Genomic DNA, 22,032 nt, shown 5'->3' on the forward strand with positions numbered 1-22,032 from the left:
GTCTTGTTTCACCTCCTCCTTACCAGGAGATTCTTCTACTTCATTTTGATGCATTAAAAAAAAGCAAAAGAAACCCTCAAACCTATGGATGTTTCCTACATAATTTTAGCAGAACACTTCTAAATTTTAGATCATCTGTCAAACCTATTAACTGAAATTTCTGGTTCAGTCCAAGAAAGGGGAAACCAATTATTTTAGATTTTTTCTTCCTCGCTGCTTCCCATTGCCACACCACCAACACTGATTCTCTCTCTAACACGACCTCTTCTGTCACTGACACACTTGAATTCAAACCAAACAGAACAACATTGTTCTGAAAGAAGTTGAGTTTTAAAAATCTGGGCATAATTGAAAACCAGACTTCTAAAAACCACAAAAGACGAAGAGACACCATTGATTTTAACAGAGTTCCTTGATCTTTTTGTTTCACATTAAGTAGTTTTGTCACAGGCCCCTAACCCCTTCAGGGAAAACAAAACAAAACCAAACCCCAAACAAAACCAACCACCAAGAAGGATGTTAAACCTGATTATCACAGCCAAACTCCCACACTTAAGAAATTGCATACACACATGCATATTTCTAGCGCAAATGTTCTGCTTTCCTGTCTTGCAGTATGGTGTCTGGTTGCTTGTTGGTGATAAACACAACTTTATCCTTCCCCAGAGAAAAAGGAAATTCATCTAGCCTGCAGAGTTTGGAAAGCATGTGGAAATATAGATGCTGGTATCTCAGGAGTACTTGAGCACAGATGAACTCCTTTCAGGAAGGGACAGCTTGGCACCTCCATCCTGCTCAGTTTGAACAATAGCTCAGCAGTATATCAGGCGTAACATGGCCAAATAACCATATTAAGCTGTATATGGGCAATATTAACACCACACTCACAAAGAAAGTGTAATCACTAATTCCAGACTCTAAGAAAACAGTTTTTGAATGGAAGCTGAGATCCTGATACAAAACTATAAAATCTAACTCTATCACTCTATTCCTTTATTTTTTCAATAGCATTTATAAATGAACTGTTAGATGAAGGCTTTAACAGTAACTGCTAGTAGCTTAGGAAGATGGTTTAGTGAAAAGCAGAAACAGACTTTCATGAAGTTTTTTTTCAGAACATGACTGAAAGGAAGCTCCTAAATCTTTAATCATTATCAAAATATACACTTCAGAAGCTAATTTTAGAAATCAAGTCTGCAGAATCTGAGTACACAGCTCTGTGCTACCTCCATGCTGTTATTTTTCTATAGTAGAGATATTCTAGAATATTAGAGAGTTATCTTAAGGCTCAAGTTTCTGTGACTATATTTACACAATCACGTAATAATGTCACCTTAAAAGGTCTCAGAAATGCAAAAAAACCCCAACCCTTTAAAATTTGAACTTTGGTGAATCTAACAATAAGAGGCAAAAGTGTTTAAAAAAAAAAAATCTATAGTTTGTCTCAAGACTCAAGGAATATGATTTATGCTATTTTAACTCTTTACACAGACAATACTGATTTCAGTATTGAAAAAGCTTTTTTCATTTCGATTCAAAAAACAGGTTGACAGCAACATTGCTCCAGTGAGGGCAAATACACAGATTTACATCATTAGACAAAATTAATCAATTCTTTTGGATTTGGAAAATGCTGGTGAAAGAATATAAGATGTGGGGAGAAAAAAAAAAAAAAGGAAAAGAAAAAAAAGTACAGACCTGGACTTATTAAGGGAAGTAATGTGGTGAATGAATAACTGTGCTCAGTGAATAAGTGGAAGATAACTGCTTGCTGCTCCCAGGCTGTCCCAAAACCAAACTAGCCTTTCTCCCAGTTTTAGTATTTGGGAATATCAGAATTTTCTCACACAATGCCATCTGAGATGGAGGGTGAGCACAGCCTTATGCCTCTATATTGCTCAGTTCCCCCCCTCAAAACTTAAATCGAATTACAAGAACCTGAGTGAAGGCTCCGTGATTTACTCTGCTGAACAGCCGCCTTGATCTGCACGGGTGGGACCAGAGGGATGCTAGCAAGCCCTCTAGTGTCCACCTACTGCATGCTTCTATAAAACACACCGACATCCAGGAATACGTGAAAACCTAAACATTTTCAGCAGTAAGCTATCCCTCCAAATTCATGGTACCAAACCACATCTTTGAAAGAATAAAGTCTATAATCAGTGTTAGTCTTGAAAACAAAACCTCCAGCAATTACAGAGGGCTATTGCTCAGTAAGAACATCTAACATAGTATCTTTCTCATCACACATGCAAGGTAAACAAAGAGATAAAAGTGAATTATTGAAGGCCACTTCAAAGGCCATCAGCCAACCCAGAAATGAGCACTGCAGAACCTTCCAGTTTCCCAGTGAAGTATTTTGTTCTGTGGGGCCACATCTCCTTTGTGCCTGAGACACCAGGTGTGCTTGCCCAGACTCTTCCTTATAGATTTGTGTCTCCTGGGCGCTGGAGATTATAGATAGGTCTAAGCCCTATCACTGAACACAAACTCCCTTGAAATTTGAGGAATTGCAAAACAATATCCAACAGCTAATAGTAGCACCCCAGATTAAATTAGCTCACTTCTGATGAAGCTGCTGCTTTTCAAACAACAGTACACCTTTCCACCTCTAAGAAGGAAGTCAGTGAACATTGACCTGAGCCAACAAGGGTCCCAGCGTGCATGTCAGGAGGCTGCTGGGCTTCAGTGCTAGCCATGGATGACAGAGCAGTCATTAGGCGTTCTGTGGACGGCAAGAGGTCTCATTTCTGTCTGACTAGAAAAAGAACGATGAAACAGAACCCACGGGAACTTCTGGGCAGCTGCCATTTAAGTCTCTGTTCCTTCCAGTCACATCAGGAGACTAGGACACAAGAACCTTGAGCCAAGAGAAAAAGCGTCCCCTCTGAAGCCAGCTCTGTTGCACGGTACTAACTTCTTTCTTTCTTTCCCTGCTGTACTATTACAGTTTGCAATGGAATTGTAAAATTACAGTAAGGCATCGATGAATCCTGCTCTCTCATCCAGGGGCAGTTAAAACCCAAAGATTTCTCTTGTTTCTTATTCACTCTGAGGCCTTTTTACACTGCTTTGGCACAGCACAAGGCTGCCAAGTGGATGCTAACCTCCCCCCCACCCCTTTCACCTCCACGATAGCATAAAGTATAACTGAACAAAAAAAAATCCTGTTTGCAGTTATTCTCCACTGCACATCATTGCTGCAAGGGAACCCACACTGCCACTGAAGTGTGTAAACCTTTGCTTAAAATCAAATGTCAGCAAAAATTCAGGGGAGAAAACAGCTCTGATGTGTTTTGAATGGAATTCTTCTTTTAAAAGGCTTTGGGATTTGGAAGACATTTACTCCTTTAATCCATTATATCAAAATCATTGACAAAATCACAATGAAACATTTTGTTCCTTCCTAAAAACAAAAACCAAAGAGGGAAAAAAATTCTCTCACAGAGAATTAAAAAGCATTCAGGTTTCATTCCAACGAGCTGGGCGTCAGGACCTCAGCATTCTTCAAGAAAAGAGATTATTGTCTCCAGCCAGCTCTGGTGTAAGCCTGTAAAATCCTCTGCCAATCTTTTAGATGAATTACCAGCCAACTAATTCCTTTTCATCACCAGTTCATCGAACACTACCTGCATGGACTAGGAGCTGGAAATTTTATGTATACAGACAGAGCTGTTTTACTAGAATATCTCCCTAGTGACTTACTGTTTTAACTCAGCCTTTGAATAGCGTGCACAAAAACCCTGACATCTTTCTCAGCTCATGACAACAACATCCTTCACCTTCTGACCCCTGACACATTTCCACACATCCTAGGATCTTTCTTTCATTATTGATTAGGGGAGGCAATGCCATACAGCTCTGCAATGAAGAGATGCCCTCACATATATTTACTCAATCAGAGATCTCTGCCAAACCTCCCAACTGCCAGCCAAGAATGGAAAGTGCCCAGCTCTACACCCAAGGAGAGATGGAGGGGAGCCAGACTGCCAACTCCTGAGCACCAGCCAAGAGGAAAAGCACTATTAAATAGGTGAAACCCAGTACATAGGTATTGGCAGCACGGTACACATTGGAGGAGCTCACAGGCCAGGTTACGAAGCAGGTAGATGCATGCATTGGTGGCTGATTAGACATAGGGCCCCATTCAGCTCTGCATCTGGTCCCATGAAAATCCATCCTAATTTGGATGAAACCCGTGAGCTAAGCTTTTCTGGCAGGTCTCCCTGCAAAATAGTTTGACTTCAATAGAAAACACCATGGAGAAAAACATGGCTTTTCAGCACACTGGTCTTTCTCTCGTAGACTCAGCAATTTCCCCCAAACCGTGATGCTCAACACTCATAACACAGTCAAGAGAAACTGTTTCTATCATCTGTTATTTAACCATGGGACTAACTCAGTGCATTTGCTTGCTGAATCACTCTTCTGTGATGAAACGGTTACTTAGCTGCAGCATGGCAAGTCTGTAAAGTGGTAAACTCTGGATGGAGAAACATCAACACAGTAGTGTGCTGCTGATGCCAGACCAGGAATAGGCTTTGGTTCTGAAACTACATCAAGGTTTATGTTGAAACTCCCAACCAATTAGCCCCCAAAACTCATGAAAAGTTTTCTGTTCACAATTAATATTGCTCTTGTGGAGCCCAGTGGTCACAGCCAAGAACAAAGGGACTCATTTGGCCAGGGGCTATGTGAGTACATTTCTGATTATAGAAATGTAAAATCTAAGCAGACACACCACTCTTGATTGACAGATGAGGAACTCAAATGTAAAGACGCAGAGACTGACTTGGGTCTATACAGTAAATGGATGACATTCTGAGGTTTCAGACCTCACGTTTAAGTGCTACTATAAAACTGTGTAACATCAGACCCAGGAGCAGAACGTATTTCTCTTCCGTACACCAATCAAATTGGCAACAGTAACAGATTCCCACCTATAGTTTTCAGGTGAACCCATCAGCTTGTCAAAAGCCAGACCTGAGATCTGTATCTCTCTAGGATCTCATTTTTTACGATACAACTCCAGGTGCTCAAAAGGAAAGGGCAACACATGCAATATGGAGGGACTCAGATGTGTTCTGAGATAACACGCCCATAGGACACTAAACCAGTGCAACTAGTATCCTCTTCAGACAGAGGATCAATACACCCAGTAGCATTAATGAAAATATTCAAAAGAAAACTCCAGAATGATAAAAAGCATTATTCTATTTACTTTAATATCACAATGCTCTCACTCTCAATGACATTCTGTAGTATTGAATTCTATAAACATACTCTGTGCTACATAAACCCAGCACTTTTTCCATTTGTCTTTCCATTTCAGGAGACAATTCCTCATTCCTGTACCTGGGGGTGTAATGAACTGCAGTCTAGAGGGCTGTGAAAAAAATAAATGGTCACCCACACCAATGAAAGATGAGGTCTATCTACTAGAGTTGTGTTAAGCACTTCTCAGACGGTCAGGAAAATAGAAAAAAGATTACACAAAACCAGACAAAACCAGCATAGATTGTTGCTTATAAACACATCGAAATGGCAAGCACACGGAATGAAAGAGAAAAAGCTGAAGTCCAAAAATGGCACAAATCCACAAATCTCCATGAATAAATTTAGATCAGGAATTAGAGTAACATTTTGAACATTCAAGAAGCAGTACCACTGTCACAACAAAAAGCACTGAAGGGCTGGCATTGAAGTTTTATGAAATGACTGCCTAACTAAAGCTGGAGATGGGACAAGACAACCCAGAAGTCCCTTCTAGTCCTAGATCTTCACGAGTTATCTGTGCTTTACCTAACAGACCTCTCTTCGAAGCAGGGGTCTTCTGTCCCTTGTGAAACAACAGTTACATCCACAGGAGAGAACCAAGATTAGCTGTTCACAGAACAGGGGTGATGACAGATGGGTGAGCGCTTGTGCGCACAACACGTGGCACACACAGGCCACACACATTATTCAAACATACTCCTTACATATTTCATCTGCAAGGATATTCTATACATAAAAGGGTCATTACCTATGTATAAAAACTACAGCTTTTTCAGATAAATCTGAAGCATGGCTGCAAATCTATGGAACTCCATTTTTACAAGAAAGTGTAATTGTAATGTGATTTTCCAGTTCAAAAAGAATCATGTCCAATAAAGAACATCCCTTCAAATTCTTAATGTCTGCATAGGGAGATAATGAGTTCCTTGCACAGTTGCTACCCAGAGGATAAATGTGGAAGATGACCGCAAATCTGGAGGAATATAACTTCCCAGCACCTTGAGCACCTTAAGACGCTTTCTAAAAGTCCACAAATAGTTTCAAAGCAATTCAAGATTAATTGAACGTGACAGATATTCCTTTGGATTTTCATTATTTAATTTGAGCCTACATAGTACCACACAAATACAAATCCATCAGATAATATCCATTACTCAAATTAAATTTCTAGATCACTGTAAAATCCTTTTCCACATTGCCGTTAACACACATCTTCCTTGAAAAAACCAACCCCTTTCTGAACACAGGCAATTAAGCGCTAGTAATACCAAATTCCCTTCTAGGGATCTATCAGGGATAAATCTCATCCAGTGTGTATGAGAAAACACAAACAAAATCGCGTATACCTAAATGCACAGCATGCCTTCATTTCAAACCAGAAGAAACCATTGAAACCACCATGAGAATTGTGCCTCGGTAGGAGAGCCTCCATCCATTGACTCACCACTGTTGCTGTGAGAAACTGCAGGTAAACCCAGAAAAGTCTATTACAGTTTTTCCATCTTCAAGTCATCTTTTTAATTTGTTGGCTCCTAAATACTTGTGAAACTCCACAGTACTAGACAGTATCAGCACAGGAGAGCTGGAGCCCAACAGCACTGAAGACTCAGTTTGACTAACAAATGAAGTCAGCCAATGAAGTCCACAGATGTATTTACTGCCAGCTGACAATGATTCCAAAACCAGTAAGTGGTGTGAGAGAGTGATGGAAAAGATAAACGTTACCCTAAAACATACCAGGAAGAGATAAAAGAGATAAAGATTTGCCAATGTTTTTCTCTAAAACATTGGTGCATTACACAGCAGACTGAGTAATTTCAGTCACCCATCTGAAAAACAGGTTAACGTCAGCTGGAATATTCTCTGAAATGGGTTCTTGCAGTGTTTACATTAGGGAAAATTGTAAAAGAACATGCTATCTTTGACCTAAAAAACAAAGGAAAAGACAGTATGTGACAGCACTCTGCAAAGACATCAAGGCTAAACGCTACAGAGGGAGAAGAAGCATCTAAACTAAAGCAGGAGTTTGGCACAAGGACAAAAGGGATTATACCTGCTATGAATACATTCAGACTGGAAACTAGAAAGTGTCTAGCCATCAGAGCTCAGAGTATGGTGCAGCCTCACAGTGGGAATAACATAAGGAAAATAACCTAATTAGTTTTAAGAGGGAGATTGAAAAGTTTAAGAATGTCTCAACAGCAGGGGACTGGATTTGGGAAGTGCCTTTTAGTCCTGTGTTCGAGGAGGAAGACTGATCAGAGAACAACCAGAACCTGTATCTGCATAAATTGCTATTCAGAAGCATTCTTTCAAATTAGTCTCATCAGGTTTAACTAATCACACCTTTAGCTCACAAACATGATCAGAGATTCATGCAAGTGCCAGATACCTGTGTGTATCTAACTATAGGTTAATATCTGGACTTATTAAGTGAGCCTCTATTTTGCCACTGATATACTAACCATTCTTAAGAGGGATAAGAAGCACTGTAGCAGCAGTATGGCAGAGTAAGTGAAGAAGAGTTGGGGTGAGTCTGGTCACCTGTGCAGGTGTTAGCATGAAAAGTAACACACACTGTAGTAAATCAGGTATAAAAGTTGAATTAAACTATTTGTAATATTATTATTTTTCTTCTGCGTACCATCTCTTCTGAGAGCCAGCTCACAATGGTCCAAATGCAATTTTAGACCCATTTATACATAAAAATGAGTTAAACCAGACAAATCCAAGTTTGTTGTTTGGTTGGTTTTTTTAATCTGAAGGATTTGCTTCATCACTGTTATTTGAACAAGAAAAATCATAGAAATTACAGGAAGAAATTATAGGTACAAAAACCACATGGGAATTAACACAGTGCAATACATGCTAGTGTGTTCTCGAAACTTCAGAAAAGAGCTGCTATGACACTCAAAGTGAAATCCTATCTCCACTGCAGCAATACTGTAGTCTTGATAAACATTTCATCCCTGAACTTTATTTCCAGTTAAAGAAGTGCATCATTAACTACAACAAGCAGTAAGAGCTCTGACAGGGGCTGCCTCAGATGAACAGGGAAAGAATTAGCATATGATTGTTACTTGGTTTTGTTTTACACTACACGTCGATGTGTAATTGCTACCATGACTTGAAGCTCTTCTATCACCATGTGTGACATCCATCCATGATTTTGCAAAATTAGCTCTTTCTCTCTTACACCAACAGCATTTGTCTTTCCTTGACAGTCACCCACAAGTTACTTCCCCAGACCTATGAAGCTCTTGAGCTCTGATTTGGCGGTCTTTTACCCATGTACCATCTTTTACCCCCCAACATAGAAACCATGGTACTATCAATTGACACGAATTCCTTGAGCTCAGAAAGCAAAGCACGGTCAAAACCCAAACCAACATGATACCAGCTGTGCAGAAGCACAATGGAGTGACCACAGGTTTTCTTCATACCTGCTTTTCACTCCCAAGAGTGTGCCCGTACTCCTCCCACCGCTTCTCAGAGGCAAATGGCATGCCTGAGCATACAGAGCTTTGCCAAGAGGAAGCAGAGACAGGGCCACCAGCATTGTGCCAGGCAAAGGGCCCCGTCTAGGAGCAGCTGTTTGCCAGCAACGCTTCTCCCCACACCCACACAAAGTGGGAAGGAAACTTTGCCCACTCATTGTCCTTCCCTAGCTGTGCTGTTTAGACACTCAACTCTCCTCTCTCCACAGCTGCCCTCTGTCCCGAGTGACGACCTATGAGGTGACCCAGGGGCGTTACAAGGGACACCCTGGCACCCCCTGCACAGGGGATCCCTTCCCTCCACCCACCCACCCACCCACCAGGCCTCCCCACCGCAGGCTCCTCTGCACCTGCCTCCACCCCCCCCCACGGCCAGGCAGGCACCTCGCCAGGCTGCCTGGAGACGCCAGGAGAGGGGCCATTTGGCCAGGAACGAAGCCGCAAGGCAGCCTCGGCCCCAGCAGCAAAGAGGGACGAAGCTATCGCCCCGCAGCCACCATTCCCCGCCTACGGCGGCTGCGGGCGCGGGTTGATGACGTCACTGGGGCCGCTCGCCTCCCCCAATGGCCGGGCCCGGCACTCCCGCGCCTCTGAGGCAGCCGCAAGATGGCCGCTGCCTCGGGCGACCGCAGGCCGAGGCTGCGCCGTCCGGAGGGGTTGCTGGGGCTGGGCGGGTTCCGTGGGGTCCTTGCACCTCGCAGGGGGTTGCTCTGGGCCCTGCGGGCTCCTCTAGTCCGCCCCGGGGTTGTCTGCCTTGCCGCCCGGCTCTGCGGAGGCCGCCTGCCCGCCTGCCGGGCCCAGAGCCTCTCCTGCCAGGTGCCGGTGGTCTCGGGGCTGCGGCCTGTCCCGGCTTTAGCGGCCTCCCCCGGGCCCTTCTCCGGCGTGTTGCTGACCCGCCGGGCCCCACCGTAGCAGTCCTTGCCTGGGGTGAGGGAGCCACAGCTGCCACAGCACCCTGGGAAGCATCCAGAGGCAGCCCTGTAAAGGGCAAAGGGACTAAACCAAACCAAGAAGGGCTGCGCTGAGCCTTGGCGCTTGTTGGAAGTGTTCCACAGAGTTTGTGTTTCTCGTTGGTCAACAGATGGCCCCGGCCACGCAGCCACACGGGAGAGGGGTTGGCACCCAAAGAGTGTGGGTTATCAGAGCAGTTATCAAGCGTACTGTGCAGAGCTGGGGTTTAGGAAAGCTAAAGGGTGACCCAAGGCAGGGTGTGGTGTGGATATGGAGCATGAGCTCTCTTTAAAATATCTCTGTTGGAAAAAACATCATCAAGGCGGGAGATGGCAGTGATTTAATTTGGCATAACTGCTAGTATACCTTGAGCAGCAACCTAGGAAAACATGCCACTCATAAAGGAATGGAAGGCAAATGGCCTGCTTGGTTTGTATTGTCCCCGAGTCTTGCTAATGGGGTGACAGCACTAAGCATCCTCCAGGGGAGAAACGAAAGACCGTCCCATATGCCAGCCTGGCCTGCCTTCGGCCCAGCCTCACCCGCAGCTGCCTGCAGATTGTGTCCGCAGGCGGGTCCGGTTACCTCCTTGAATAGCCCTTGCCATGGCAGGAGGCAGGATCCTGACTGAAGAACTGCTTTGCTGTCAGCTTTATTCCCACCATCCCCTACACTATTCAAAGACAGACCCTCAGTGAAGAGTTGTTTGGTTTGCTGGGTTTTGGGGTTTTTTTTGTTGTTGTTGTTGTTGTTGTTTTATTCCCTGGAAGAAACTCAAGCCTATCTATGGATTTGAATTGCTGTAGAAATCTGGTGTGAATTAGAGGTGACTATATGCAGACAATCTCTGTCTTTCACACACCTGCATATAGCTTTTGCAACATAGCCCTTTATGACAGTGAATCTTATACCACTGTCACAGCATTTATATCCTGAGATCTTCTTCTGGAAGCCCGGGGCTTGACAGAAAACAAATACCCAATATAGCGAGACATTTGCAGGGGCTTGTCATTGCAGACCGCATTGTTCTGAAACCTGCACTTTCTTCCTCAGAACTGTCCACAGAAGTGCTCTGAATCATATTTGCTTCTACACACCCCTGGGAAGCCATAGAAAACCCACTCCCTCAGCCAGGCATGTTGGACAAACTTGCCTCTTCCTGCTGGATTTTGCAACTGCAAACAAGGCTGGAAAACAAAACAAAACAAAACAAAAAACTCACCAGCAACACCAGCAGCCCTGCTCTGAACATGTGGGATGCTTCCCTGGATCCCTGCTCATTTCCTGGAGTGAAACTCAGACACACCAGTTCAGTGCTGTCCTGAAGCATGTAGAGGCTTTTTTTTTTTTCCTGTCTCTCCTTCTTTTCTTTTCCCTCCTTCCTTGTGTTGATTTGTGGGGCCAGAATGACTTTGATTTCAGCAAGTTTGCTGTTTATTCACGTCACAAGTTTGACAGCTTTACACCAAATCAGATTGCTGGGTTTCAGGAGAGCTCTGAGGCGTCACTGGGAGCTCCTTTAGATTAAACTCGCCTCCCCGGTCTCCCCCCTCTCCCCCTCCTTCAGAGCCATTTAAACCTCTCTGGGGCTTTAACAGAAACGTGCTCCCAAGACCTGCATTTCATTCTGCCACTAACATGGTAAGTGCTCTTTGCATTTCTCTCGACCTGGAGGCAGAAAAGGAGAAGCTGGTCTCTTCGCCTTGGGGGCTTGCAGTAGGTTTCGTGCCCTCTTTAAGATGGGGAAGGAAGAGGGCTCTCCTCTACCTGCAAGAGCACTCTCTGCTGCTGTGCCTTCCCATGGGTAAGCAGATTCCCTGCTTGAGGCTCCAAGCTCTGCCGTTGCCTTGCAGAGATTTAGAGCTGCTGCAGATGGGGCTTATTTGGAGGAGGGAAAAGGGATGAATCCAGAGACAACCCCAGGCTTTGCTACTGTGCGGTCTGGGAGTCCTGCAGAACTGCAGGGGCAGAAGAGGGTGCGAGCAGCCTGGAGGTGACTCTGCTGGTTTTGTGCTGCTTTAGAGCTGAATCGAGCCCCCGAGGTGGGAGGAACGGCGTGGCCAAGGACAGCCTGGGTCCTCCCTTCACCTTAAACCCGTAAAACTCAGGACCGTAGTATTTCCCAAGGGACTGCAGGAAACTCAGCCACCTTCCTGGCATAGCTCTGCTCGGAGCCCCTCTGCTGCGGGGGGCTGCGGCGGGGGCGGCACTGCTCAGGGCTCAGCGGAGGTAGCGGGGCGGTACGGTGCCACCGGGCGGGGGGGGGGGGGCGGGGAGCCGGGAGCGGGCACCCGGGTCAAGGCTGGGAGCTCCCACGGGGGCGGGCGGCGCGACGGGTACCCGAGCAAACCCCGGCTGGGACAGGAGCGGGAGGGGAACGCTTCCCCGCGGAGCGGGCACCAGCCCGCAGCGCTGGGATGCTTCTCGCCGGGATGCGGCGGGGCCGGAGCAGGGCTGACACCGCCTCCCCTCGGGGCCCGCCGCAGCCCGGCGGCTGGGGGGAACTATCCGCCGAGCACGCCATCGCCACGGCCCCTTGCCTCCGCAGAGCACCGGCCGGCCGTGCCCGGAGCCGGACTTCGCCGGGGGCCCGGGCTGCGCCTGCCCCTGGTCCGCCCCCGCCGGGGTTTCCAAGGAGACTTGGGCCGCCGTCTGCGCCGCGGAGCCGCCGCCGCAGCACGGCCAGGGCCGGCAAGAGGCTCGGCCGCCGGGTAAGTGCGCTCCCACCGCCACCGCGGGAGGGGGCCCGGCCGCGGTGCCGCAGCTGGGCTGGGCGAGGAAGCGGGAGCGGGCTAACCCCTCGGGTCTGCTCCCCCCCCAGGCCAGTTCTGCAGCCCGCAGCTCGGTGCCCAGGACGCGGCGTGGCAGGGAGACCAGCTGTCCTCCCAGCTTTACAGAAACAAGCAGGTAAAGGCTCCGCGCCCCCCGCAACCTCGGTTTCTTTCCCCGAGGTTCCTGAACTTTGTATCGGGTATCGCACCTTCTGGGTTGGCTTGTGGCATGTCTCCCGCTCACCGGCACGGGTGTGGGAAACAGCGGCCAACCGCTTTGTTTGGGTGGGTTTTGTTCCTTGCTTGAAGTATTTGTCTCCCCCGTGTTGTCCCGTGAAGCTGGAACAACTGTTGTGGGGTTCCCTATTCATGTCTCCCCTCTTACAGCATATTGGACCAGCTGCCTTGCTGCTAGAGAAGACCAGGGGTGTGACCGGGGAGTCCCTCAGGCTCTGATGACATGCTTTTGACTAAAAATACACAGTGTGTGTCCTCCAGAATCCACCAGGATTAACTTCATGAGAAATGGTTCAACCACAATTACATACTTATAGGGAGGATCAACTATTTTGACCAACAAGCATTTTCTGGTTACTTTATTTTCTTTCTTCTTTCCCTTTTTCGCAAATCACATCAAGGGGCAGGAGAAACTCTGAACAGTCCTAGGTGAAGGAACCCCAGACAGATCACTCTGATCAAATACTTGGAATGGTATTTTGACACAGTGAAGTCGATGGAAATTCATTTACTAACTTCAGGGTCCCTGGAATCAATCCCTAATTCCAGACATCAGTGTACTTCTTTCTTTGGCTCTACCTCAATCATTTAAATCTGTGCTTTTCAGCCTGTGGTCAGCAGATGCCCAGGGTTCTTGGCAGAAGATGCTTTGTCCTCCTACAGGAGTCTCCAGAGCTATGGCCAGGAGGCAAAAATCTATCTGCAAATACAGACTTCCCATAAAAAGTGTCAGGCATCTGCAAATCAAAACACACCTGTTCAGCTCTTGGGACCAGGGATTATCTCAGCTCTGTATATGTACTGGGACTGGCACAGTCGGGTCCAGGATTGAAGGGATCGCTGAGTACTACTATATCATAAAGAATGGCAGCTGCATCTTCCTTCTGCACTCTACCACCATAAATTGTTAGTCTGCAGGTCCTCATCCTCCTTTTCCCCACCAGCCAACTATAAATGGGAATGAGAGGGGTGCAAAGGGATGCTTACTGCCACTCAGGAGGAGGTCTGACAGCTACTGTCATGCCCATGATGGTTTCTGGCTGTTCACAGGGCTACCTGTAGTTCTCTTCTGTTGTTATTCCGCGGTTACAGGTTTTTTTCCCCAGTAATCTTCTCAAACACTCACTTAAAAATAAAGGAAGTCAAAAGTGAAAACTAAACAGTCATGCCACTTAGATTTACAGACACAAGAGGCTGGAGGGGGTGGGTTGCGTTCACAAAGCAAACACCCAGATCATCAAATCCAAGCAGCCTGTACCATAGGGCAATTGCTATTAAGTTACAGAGTCAACATCTATTCATCAATATCTCTATTCCACAGCTTCAGGATACTTTGCTTCAGAAGGAAGAGGAACTTGCTAGGTTACATGAAGAAAATAATAACCTCCGACAATACCTGAATTCTGCCCTGATTAAGTGTTTAGAAGAAAAAGCCAAGGTATTGTGTTCAAACCTGTTGTATAGACGTGTTGCAGAAGAAATGGGTTGAATAGGTACATGCCATTAAACTATTTGGAAAGTCTAAGAGTGTAGACAACCTGCAGTGTGAGATCTATTTAGCTTCACAGAGCTGCCAAATTGCTGGTCATGGATCTAAGGTGGCAGTTTCCCCCAGGAATGACATCCTATCAGGTTCTGGCTGTGGACACAGTATAGCCTATGGCATAATTAAGTTTAGTTCATAAGTTAGCTATAAGTAAGTTAGGTTTATAAGCAAGGTAAACGCTTTTTTCAGTGAAAAGTTCAAATCTGAACATATATTTCTTGAAAGCATCTGTTTTGTCAATTATCCCCTTTGATAAGGATTAATTTTTCCTCTTTTTATGTTTTGAGTGCTTTCTGTTTTATGTTTTGGTTTGTCATCTTCCAAGGATATGTTTTATTAATTTACATTAGAATACTGGTCTTCCAATTTTTTTTTCAGATTTATTAAGTAAAAAGTTGTGTGGTTTTTTTAAAAGTGAAATACAAAATTAAACACTTCAAGTTGGATGAAATATTCTGTTAAACTAAGTGTGAAGGGTTTTTTTTCATTAAATATTTTGATTGTCTGTCTCTTGTCCAAAAGAAAGTAAAGATAATTGTTACTTGTCAGCTTAAAGACTTATTTTGCTACTCCATCCTTCCCCATGAAACTGAACTACTAGTTATTTGCTCAGCTCTGTGGATTGGGCACAAGGTAAAAAAGCCTGTAAAAAAATAGCAGACTTTCCTTTTACATCCTATTCTGAGTTGACAGTGTGGCATGTCCCCCCTCCCATGCCAAGACCTGGCTCCTGGCAGTAGAAAAGGTCTCCTTCATTGGGCACAGCAGGGAGACATGGCCACCCCTCTATGTCATGTGGAGGAGGGTCCAGCGTGAAACCATCACAGGAGGTGTCTGAGCAGTAAATTCACGATGTGGTGGGGAGCTTCCTTGTCATTCCTGCCTGCCTTTTACCATCCATGGACAGCTGAAGGGCCCTTGTCCTGGGATAATGACAACTGAGGTGGATTAATGAGCTCAAAGCCACTGAGTCTGCTGCTCTGAGTACTCCCTGGCCAGGATCACACCTGCCCCAGTATGACTTACCTTTGCATCCTCCCTCTTTGTCAGGCTGCCACATGCCCCCCCATACCCTGCTTACCTGCCAAATGCTGCTGGCAGCAACAGCACAGAGTAGTGCCGTACAGCCAGGCGGGAGCTCTCATTTCACGCCGTACTGAGTGAGAATACGATCAAAGCACAGGCCTTATTGACACTGTCAAATTCTTCTCTTTCAGGGTCTGGGTTGTTGCAGAGACTGTAAAGACACAAAATAGTTAGTCAGTTCCATATGTTTAAGCACAGGGTGGAAGAAAAAGTATCTTTTACAAGGACAGTAGTAACCATCTTGCCCATCTAAAATCTGAGATCAGAAACATGTTCCTTCCAGGTAACTAGAAATTCAGATTTTAATCTTCTCTCTCCACCTCTTTTTTTTTTTTAAATAGAAGCTGCTATCCTGCCATGGCCAAAAAAACTGTGCTATTCTCAAAAGCACCAAGAGGAGATTAAAAGAGGACCACTGCTTTGTTCCTCAAGAAACTCCTCATGCTTCCAAAGCTAGAAGGAACCTCTTTAATGAATTCACTGCCTGTGAAGAGCAAGCCAGCCCTGCTGTGGACAGCTGGGTCTTGCAGACTTTAGGATTAAAAGATGTCAATACCATTGATGAAAATTCAGCTAACTACAGTGCCCTGTCCTCAGACTTTGGAAAAGACACATACTGCCTGAGCCCTGGGGAAGCAATAGACTATGACCACAGTGAAGGAGCAGCAGCAGCCTATAGCTGCAGCCATGTGCCTCCAGCTAACAGCAGTAACCATCCATGCAGTGAGGACTCTCCCTTCCTTCCTCAGTTTTCCTCAGCACCATGTGTCTCCTCATCAGTGCCAAGCGTTTCCTCCCTCCCAGCCTATGGGTTGCCTTATTTGACTGGTGATTTGTCACCCAACAAAACAGAAGTGGCCTTCACAACATCTCTAAGTCCTCACCGCAATGTGAGAACACACACCTTCCACCAAGGACAAGCCTTTGTGCGCAGGGATGATGATGGAGGATGGAGATTCACCTGGGTGCCCAAGCAGGCTGAATAATGCACCTGCATTGAGGGTCAGCCATAGGGGATGTAGGCGACAGACACTCCATCCTGTGCTTGAGACAGGTTCAGGCATCAAAAATGAGCCCTTCTGGACTCTGTTAAATGCTACCCTTCACCTATCCACTCCTCCTTCCCTCCCAGATTTTCACAGGTGCAGCTCCAGATTGCACTTGGACAGTTATCTGCCCCAGGCCAGATGTACAAATTGGATCCACTTCTCTTGTGCCTGTGTTGAGATACCTGCTTTTACTTGCTTCACGGTTTTTCTGTCATCAGCTATTCCTTGTTAACTAGTAGTTTCCAGGCTGGAGTGCTTTCAGCTTTGATGATCACTCCCACATGCACCAAACTGGAAAGCCTTTTGGGAATACAGTTTGGAAATAGCACCTCCTTCTCAGATATCCACAGATGGCAAAGGAGGCATAGGTTGGAGGTTGAGGATCAGCAGTTTCTAAGTGATTTTTGTCTCTCTTGGCTACACAGATTGCCTTGGATTAAGGCAACCATGGGTATTTGTTAATGTGCTACACTAGGCTGACCTACGTGCAGTCGCATGGTGCTGTCATATTCTTTGATGATGCCTCAAAATAAACAGGATTTGCTTCTATTGCCTGGAGGCTACTTAATTACAAGTGATTCAGCAAGTTCAGGGGATTTTCTTAAAGTGTGACTAAGAGACTAATGTGTTTACTGCATTGTGTTTTAAAGGTATTTTATCTGTCAGATAAAAGGAGTTTAAAAAATTTGAGCCCTGGAACAGGAACTAGAATTGGAGATGCTGTAGAGTAATGACACTGCCATCACCAGCCAAGGCCATGGCCCAATATATTAGTGGCAGAAATTTTCTCATCTGTGGCTAATGTACACTCAGAGCACTTCTTTCTTCTGCAAAGGATGCATTCTCCTTGCCTGTAGCATCCCACTATTCTTTTGATGGATTTTATTCCATGTTTACCTGCCTTATTTTGGAAGCCCTCATAACAGGAAGCCACTCCTGGCTTCACAAGCAATTTCTGTGGCTCCAGTGGGGCTTTTCTGCAACATCAAGAGCTGCACTTGTGAAACTGGAGATTTTCTTTCTAGGGAACAACTTCTTGACCTCTTTGTCCTGATCTCTAAGATCACACAGAGATTTATCTGCAATCAACATCAGCCCAGAGTTAGGGCTGCTTCCTCCTCCACCCATAACCCCATGCTTCCTATGGGAAATGTTTCTCCTGGTTTGGGGAGCCAGTATCACCTAGTGGTTAGAGTGAGTCTTTGGGAACCACAGCCGTCAACACCAGCTCTTGCCTCTCCATGACTCTGTCAGGCAGTGGTGGGCTGAAGTTAAGACCATCACTACCTTGAGAATACTTTAAAAATCTCTGGAGAGAAGGTGCTCTAGCATTGCACAGGACTTGATTTTTAGTAACACTACTAATGATATGAAGTCAACTGACATGAAGTAAGCTCACCAGTAACACTTTGTGTTACCTTTGTTTTCTGCTTTATAGTAGTTTGATGCCTAAGTATTGGAAATAAGAGTGATTTGGTTATTCATGCTTTCAGAATGGTCCCAGTAACATTGAGGAAGTACTTAAGTAAAAATAACCATAACTGAGGATTTCCTTCCAGTGGCTTATTTCCCCGTAGAAAACCAGATATTCCTTTATTTTTGGAGGATACAAATATCTCCTAAATAGCCTCTTGTGCCTTAGAATTGCAATATTTGGGATTCTCCATCAGGAGCAGTAGTGATTTCCCCAAAGACTTTTAAATAAACAAACTCTGTATTTCTGAGTAGTTGCTTTAAAGTCATTCATGGGGCATTCTTCCAGAACAGGCAATTTGAAAGCATTAATTGTAGGCATTATTGCACTGGATTTAAAAAACAACTCAACTAACCGACCACCAAACAAACAACAACAACAGAAAAAAACCCAAACAGACAATACACATGGAATAAATACAAGTATTTGTTTGGGGGAGTTGTTACAGTCAGTAAAAATGTGGCCAGCTGATGAAGACTAGTCAGACAAGACCACTGTTTCTATAGCACTTTTCTGCTTTTCAGTGAAAGCAGGAGAAAAATCCTGTCCTATAAACAACTCATTTCTTTATCAAGGCATTTCTTTTCTATGAATCTCCTTGTGCCCTACTATGTAAGACAGCATTGAGGAAAATACTCCTGTCACTGTAGTTTTTATTGGTGCATGTGGCAGCATAGAAAATGCCTGACCTTAACATGAATATGTGATGGGATACTCTGGTAGGTCTGGTGTGGGGGTTGAACAGCGTGCCAGGAATAGACAGTGTGGCCAGAGGATTACACCCAGTGCAGCTGTGGATGCCACATCTTTCAAAGCAGCTCTAAAACATAAGTAGAGCAAGATCTATCTATGTTTTCTGACACTATTGAATGCTATTACTTACATATTTCAATGCTATAGAGTCAGCAGCAGTAATAAGTACATTTGTCCTGTCAGCCAATATCAAATCAGGGTTTTTTCTCTAAAGAGAGAAAAAAAGCTTTCCACCTGTTTGACATTTCCTTTCCATGTTTTTATATCACTGCATGCGGGAACTTCTCTTGCAGAGAGCCAGAACAAAAGTGTCAGATCTTTGGTACAATCTCAAAGCAGGTTTTCAGTAGGAATGAACTGATGCTTGAACCTTTGCCAGCCTTTTGTAAAGGGGTGACTGGCCCCTTGCCTGATAACGAATAAATTATAGATGTAAGTGAAGAGCTCAATGAATAATTTACCTGAATGAATCCTGTTCTTTTCCCCTGGGTTCCTGAATTTTACTCAGCATGAAGGTGTCGAGTCCTCTGTCAGGGATTTCTGTCTGAGCCTGGCTTATTGGAGTTCATTTGGGTAGAGGGCCCAACGGTGCTGCTCCTGTCAGCTGATGGGTACTCCTGACCTGCACATGCAAACTTAAAATTCTGGTTTAGACCACTGCTTAGGCAAAGGTCTCTGCTTTAATAATGCTGATCACTGTAGCAGAGGGAACACACTGGAAAAGAAACAGAAAAATCTCCAAAGCATTTTCGCAAATAACAGGGCGATTTATTTTTCCCCGACAGCATCATTTGAACTAGTATTTCCTGAGTTATGAAGAACAATAGAAATAAGCTACTCTGTTTCTAACACCAACCCACAGCAAGCAAGTGAGCCCCAAGGTGAGGAATGAGACTCTTCTGCTTTTTTTGTTTGTCTATAATACTCCCGCTGAGTACAGTGGTGCAATTATCATTGAGGAAAAGTCCCAGTGACTGAACCGTTCCTTTAGATAAATGTTGCTCCTATTGCCAAAAGAAAGCCTTTACTCAGCATACCTCGCTCTAAACTGCCTGGTCGCTCTGAAAATCCTGCATTCATGCAGGTATAATAGATGTGGAAAATGAGTAAGAGATTGAAGACATCTTAGGGCAGATTACTGTCAAATGATGGGATATGGAGGACAGTTACTGACTGGGCTGGTGCTGCTTTGACATGTTGATTTGACATGTTGATTTGACATGTTGATTTGACCTGCTGTGTCTCCATGACTTCCTTGGGCCTGAAAGCAGTAAAGCTGCATTAATGCAGTGCTGCATCCAGCTTGTTTGCTTTTACCTCTTGGTAGGGCTCATGACCTTAGGCGCAGGCTAGGGCTGCAGCAGCAACACCGCTACTAACTTGATACTAGTGAGTCTGAAACTAGCTCCTCAGTGTGTAGGCGCACAGTGTAGATGCACCTTAGATTGAACTTGTAAAAATCAGTCACAGGAATGGAGCCTAATACATCATCTTTTTCTTCATGAGATAAAATTCTGGAAATGCTTATTTGCTTTTAATTACTGTCCAGTTTGCATCACAGTTCTTTGGCCTGCAAAGACACGGGAGAGAAGGTCTTGCCTGTACAAAGCCTAGACTGGGCTTTGAGGTGGGGGTTCACTCCTGGTTTGTGCCTGATGCTGCCTGTTTGTCCTTTTGTATCTCTTCCCAGTGGGTTAAACGGAGCCAAAGCCACCCTGCTACTCATGGGAATTGCAAGATAAAGCCCAGGGAAGCGTGTGACACATTCCTATGCCACAGATGTAGCTAGAAATCAATAGGAATGAAAGCAAAAAGTGGAAACAAAATCCAGTTCTTCACACAGCCATCACAACTAGGTAACCAGGAGGTAGCAGGGATGAAGAATTTCAGCTTGGTATAACTTTAAAAGCAAATCAGGCAGCTGGAATAGACGAGCAGCAGGCAGAAGTTCTGGGTTCTGATATTGTCTCTGGTATTACACTTTGTTTCTGTGCTTTGGTTTCTATGGAATCCACCACTGGACCAGCTCGTAGCAATTTAACAAGAAAACACGATTCTTGCTGCTGCAAACTGCATGAGAGGTTCCCTCTTGCCAAGAATCAGTATCAGGCCCATACACCACCAGGATGGGGAAATATGACTTGAATGGCCCAGAGACCCTGGGAGGTTCTTTAAACAGTGAACTTCATTGTCTGTAAATATCCATCTTGTATTAACATTTGTTTTATTTTTTTATTTGAAGTTTTTTTGCTTTATTATGTGAATGTAACACGTGCAGCTGCACACTTTAAAACAATCCATGTTTTTAGAAAGGTATGCTAATAGAAATGGAAATTAATTTAACACTTAATATGTTTATGTTCATGATTTTTGTGATTGAAAAAGGCCATGATTATATGTAAATGTCAATTTTACCAGTGTCATTAAGTTATGTCTAATAAAACTTAACATCTAATTGATGCAATTCTTTCTGCCCACTTCAGCATCTATTAAACAATGCAGCTGTTGCTCACACCGCACAGCACCATACCTGGCACCTACATACCTCTCCAGAGGACTGAAAGGGACCTTTATTTCCTGCAAGCACAAGTGTCCACAGAAGGACGTACAATTTTGGATTATAATAGAACAGAGGTAGAGATGTAACAGCCACAGGCATGCTCATTTCAGTCTGGGCTTGCAATGCATATTGCAGTGATCCATTATTGTTTTGACTCAAAAATAAATTCTATGCTACAAAATGACTAGGACAAAGGGAAATATTGTGCTTTTCTGTTATTTCTGCAGCATTAGGCTCTCTCATTTAATAGACTTATACCTTCTTTCTTAGGCAGCTGAGCATCCTGATCCAGGGCAACCTGATTCATCATAGTACTCTGAGTACTCCTGATTTTGACTCCGAAATGATGAATTATAGAATGGCACTGAGGCGTCATGTAAAGAAAGTGGTGAGAGAAAAGCGTGAGTAAAGACTTCAAACCTCTATTTAGTCAGCTATATTTGACAACAGAAGTAAAGGTGTTTTACTTATTAACTTTCCTTTCTGATCATGGGCAGGTTTATTAGTAACCACGCACCAGCTGGGACCAGAGAGATCTATTTTTCATTGGAATGTGTGTTTGTTTATTGCTTATGAAAAGATACAAAGTGAGCCTTCCTTAATCTCTTTTGCTCTCGTCTAGAAGCCACAATAAGTCTATTAGATGATTCATAAACACTCTGGCTTGTTGCCAGGTAGCTGACATCCCATCATAAAGAGAGAGCAGTCTATAAATAATTTGTGGAATGAGCTGTGATTCACCTAAAATGCCATCTCTCCAGCCATTCCTCTGCTTCATTAGTTGTGCATCACTGAATTATTTCAAGGCTAAATATTTACATGCGGTGCAGC

General features: G+C 44.6%; 1 protein-coding gene across 1 annotated transcript; it reads left to right on the forward strand.

Annotated features, from left to right (window-relative positions):
* Positions 1-11,363: 11,363 nt before the first annotated feature.
* On the forward strand, positions 11,364-16,859 carry GMNC (geminin coiled-coil domain containing). The gene is made up of 5 exons (XM_052805137.1): positions 11,364-11,441; positions 12,274-12,436; positions 12,547-12,632; positions 14,055-14,171; positions 15,707-16,859. The coding sequence occupies exons 1-5, from the start codon at positions 11,364-11,366 to the stop codon at positions 16,349-16,351; spliced, it is 1,089 nt and encodes a 362-aa protein (XP_052661097.1). The 3' UTR covers positions 16,352-16,859.
* Positions 16,860-22,032: the final 5,173 nt, after the last annotated feature.

The sequence above is a fragment of the Harpia harpyja genome, chromosome 12 (assembly GCF_026419915.1).
Source record: "Harpia harpyja isolate bHarHar1 chromosome 12, bHarHar1 primary haplotype, whole genome shotgun sequence".
In the NCBI taxonomy this organism is placed as follows: domain Eukaryota; kingdom Metazoa; phylum Chordata; class Aves; order Accipitriformes; family Accipitridae; genus Harpia; species Harpia harpyja.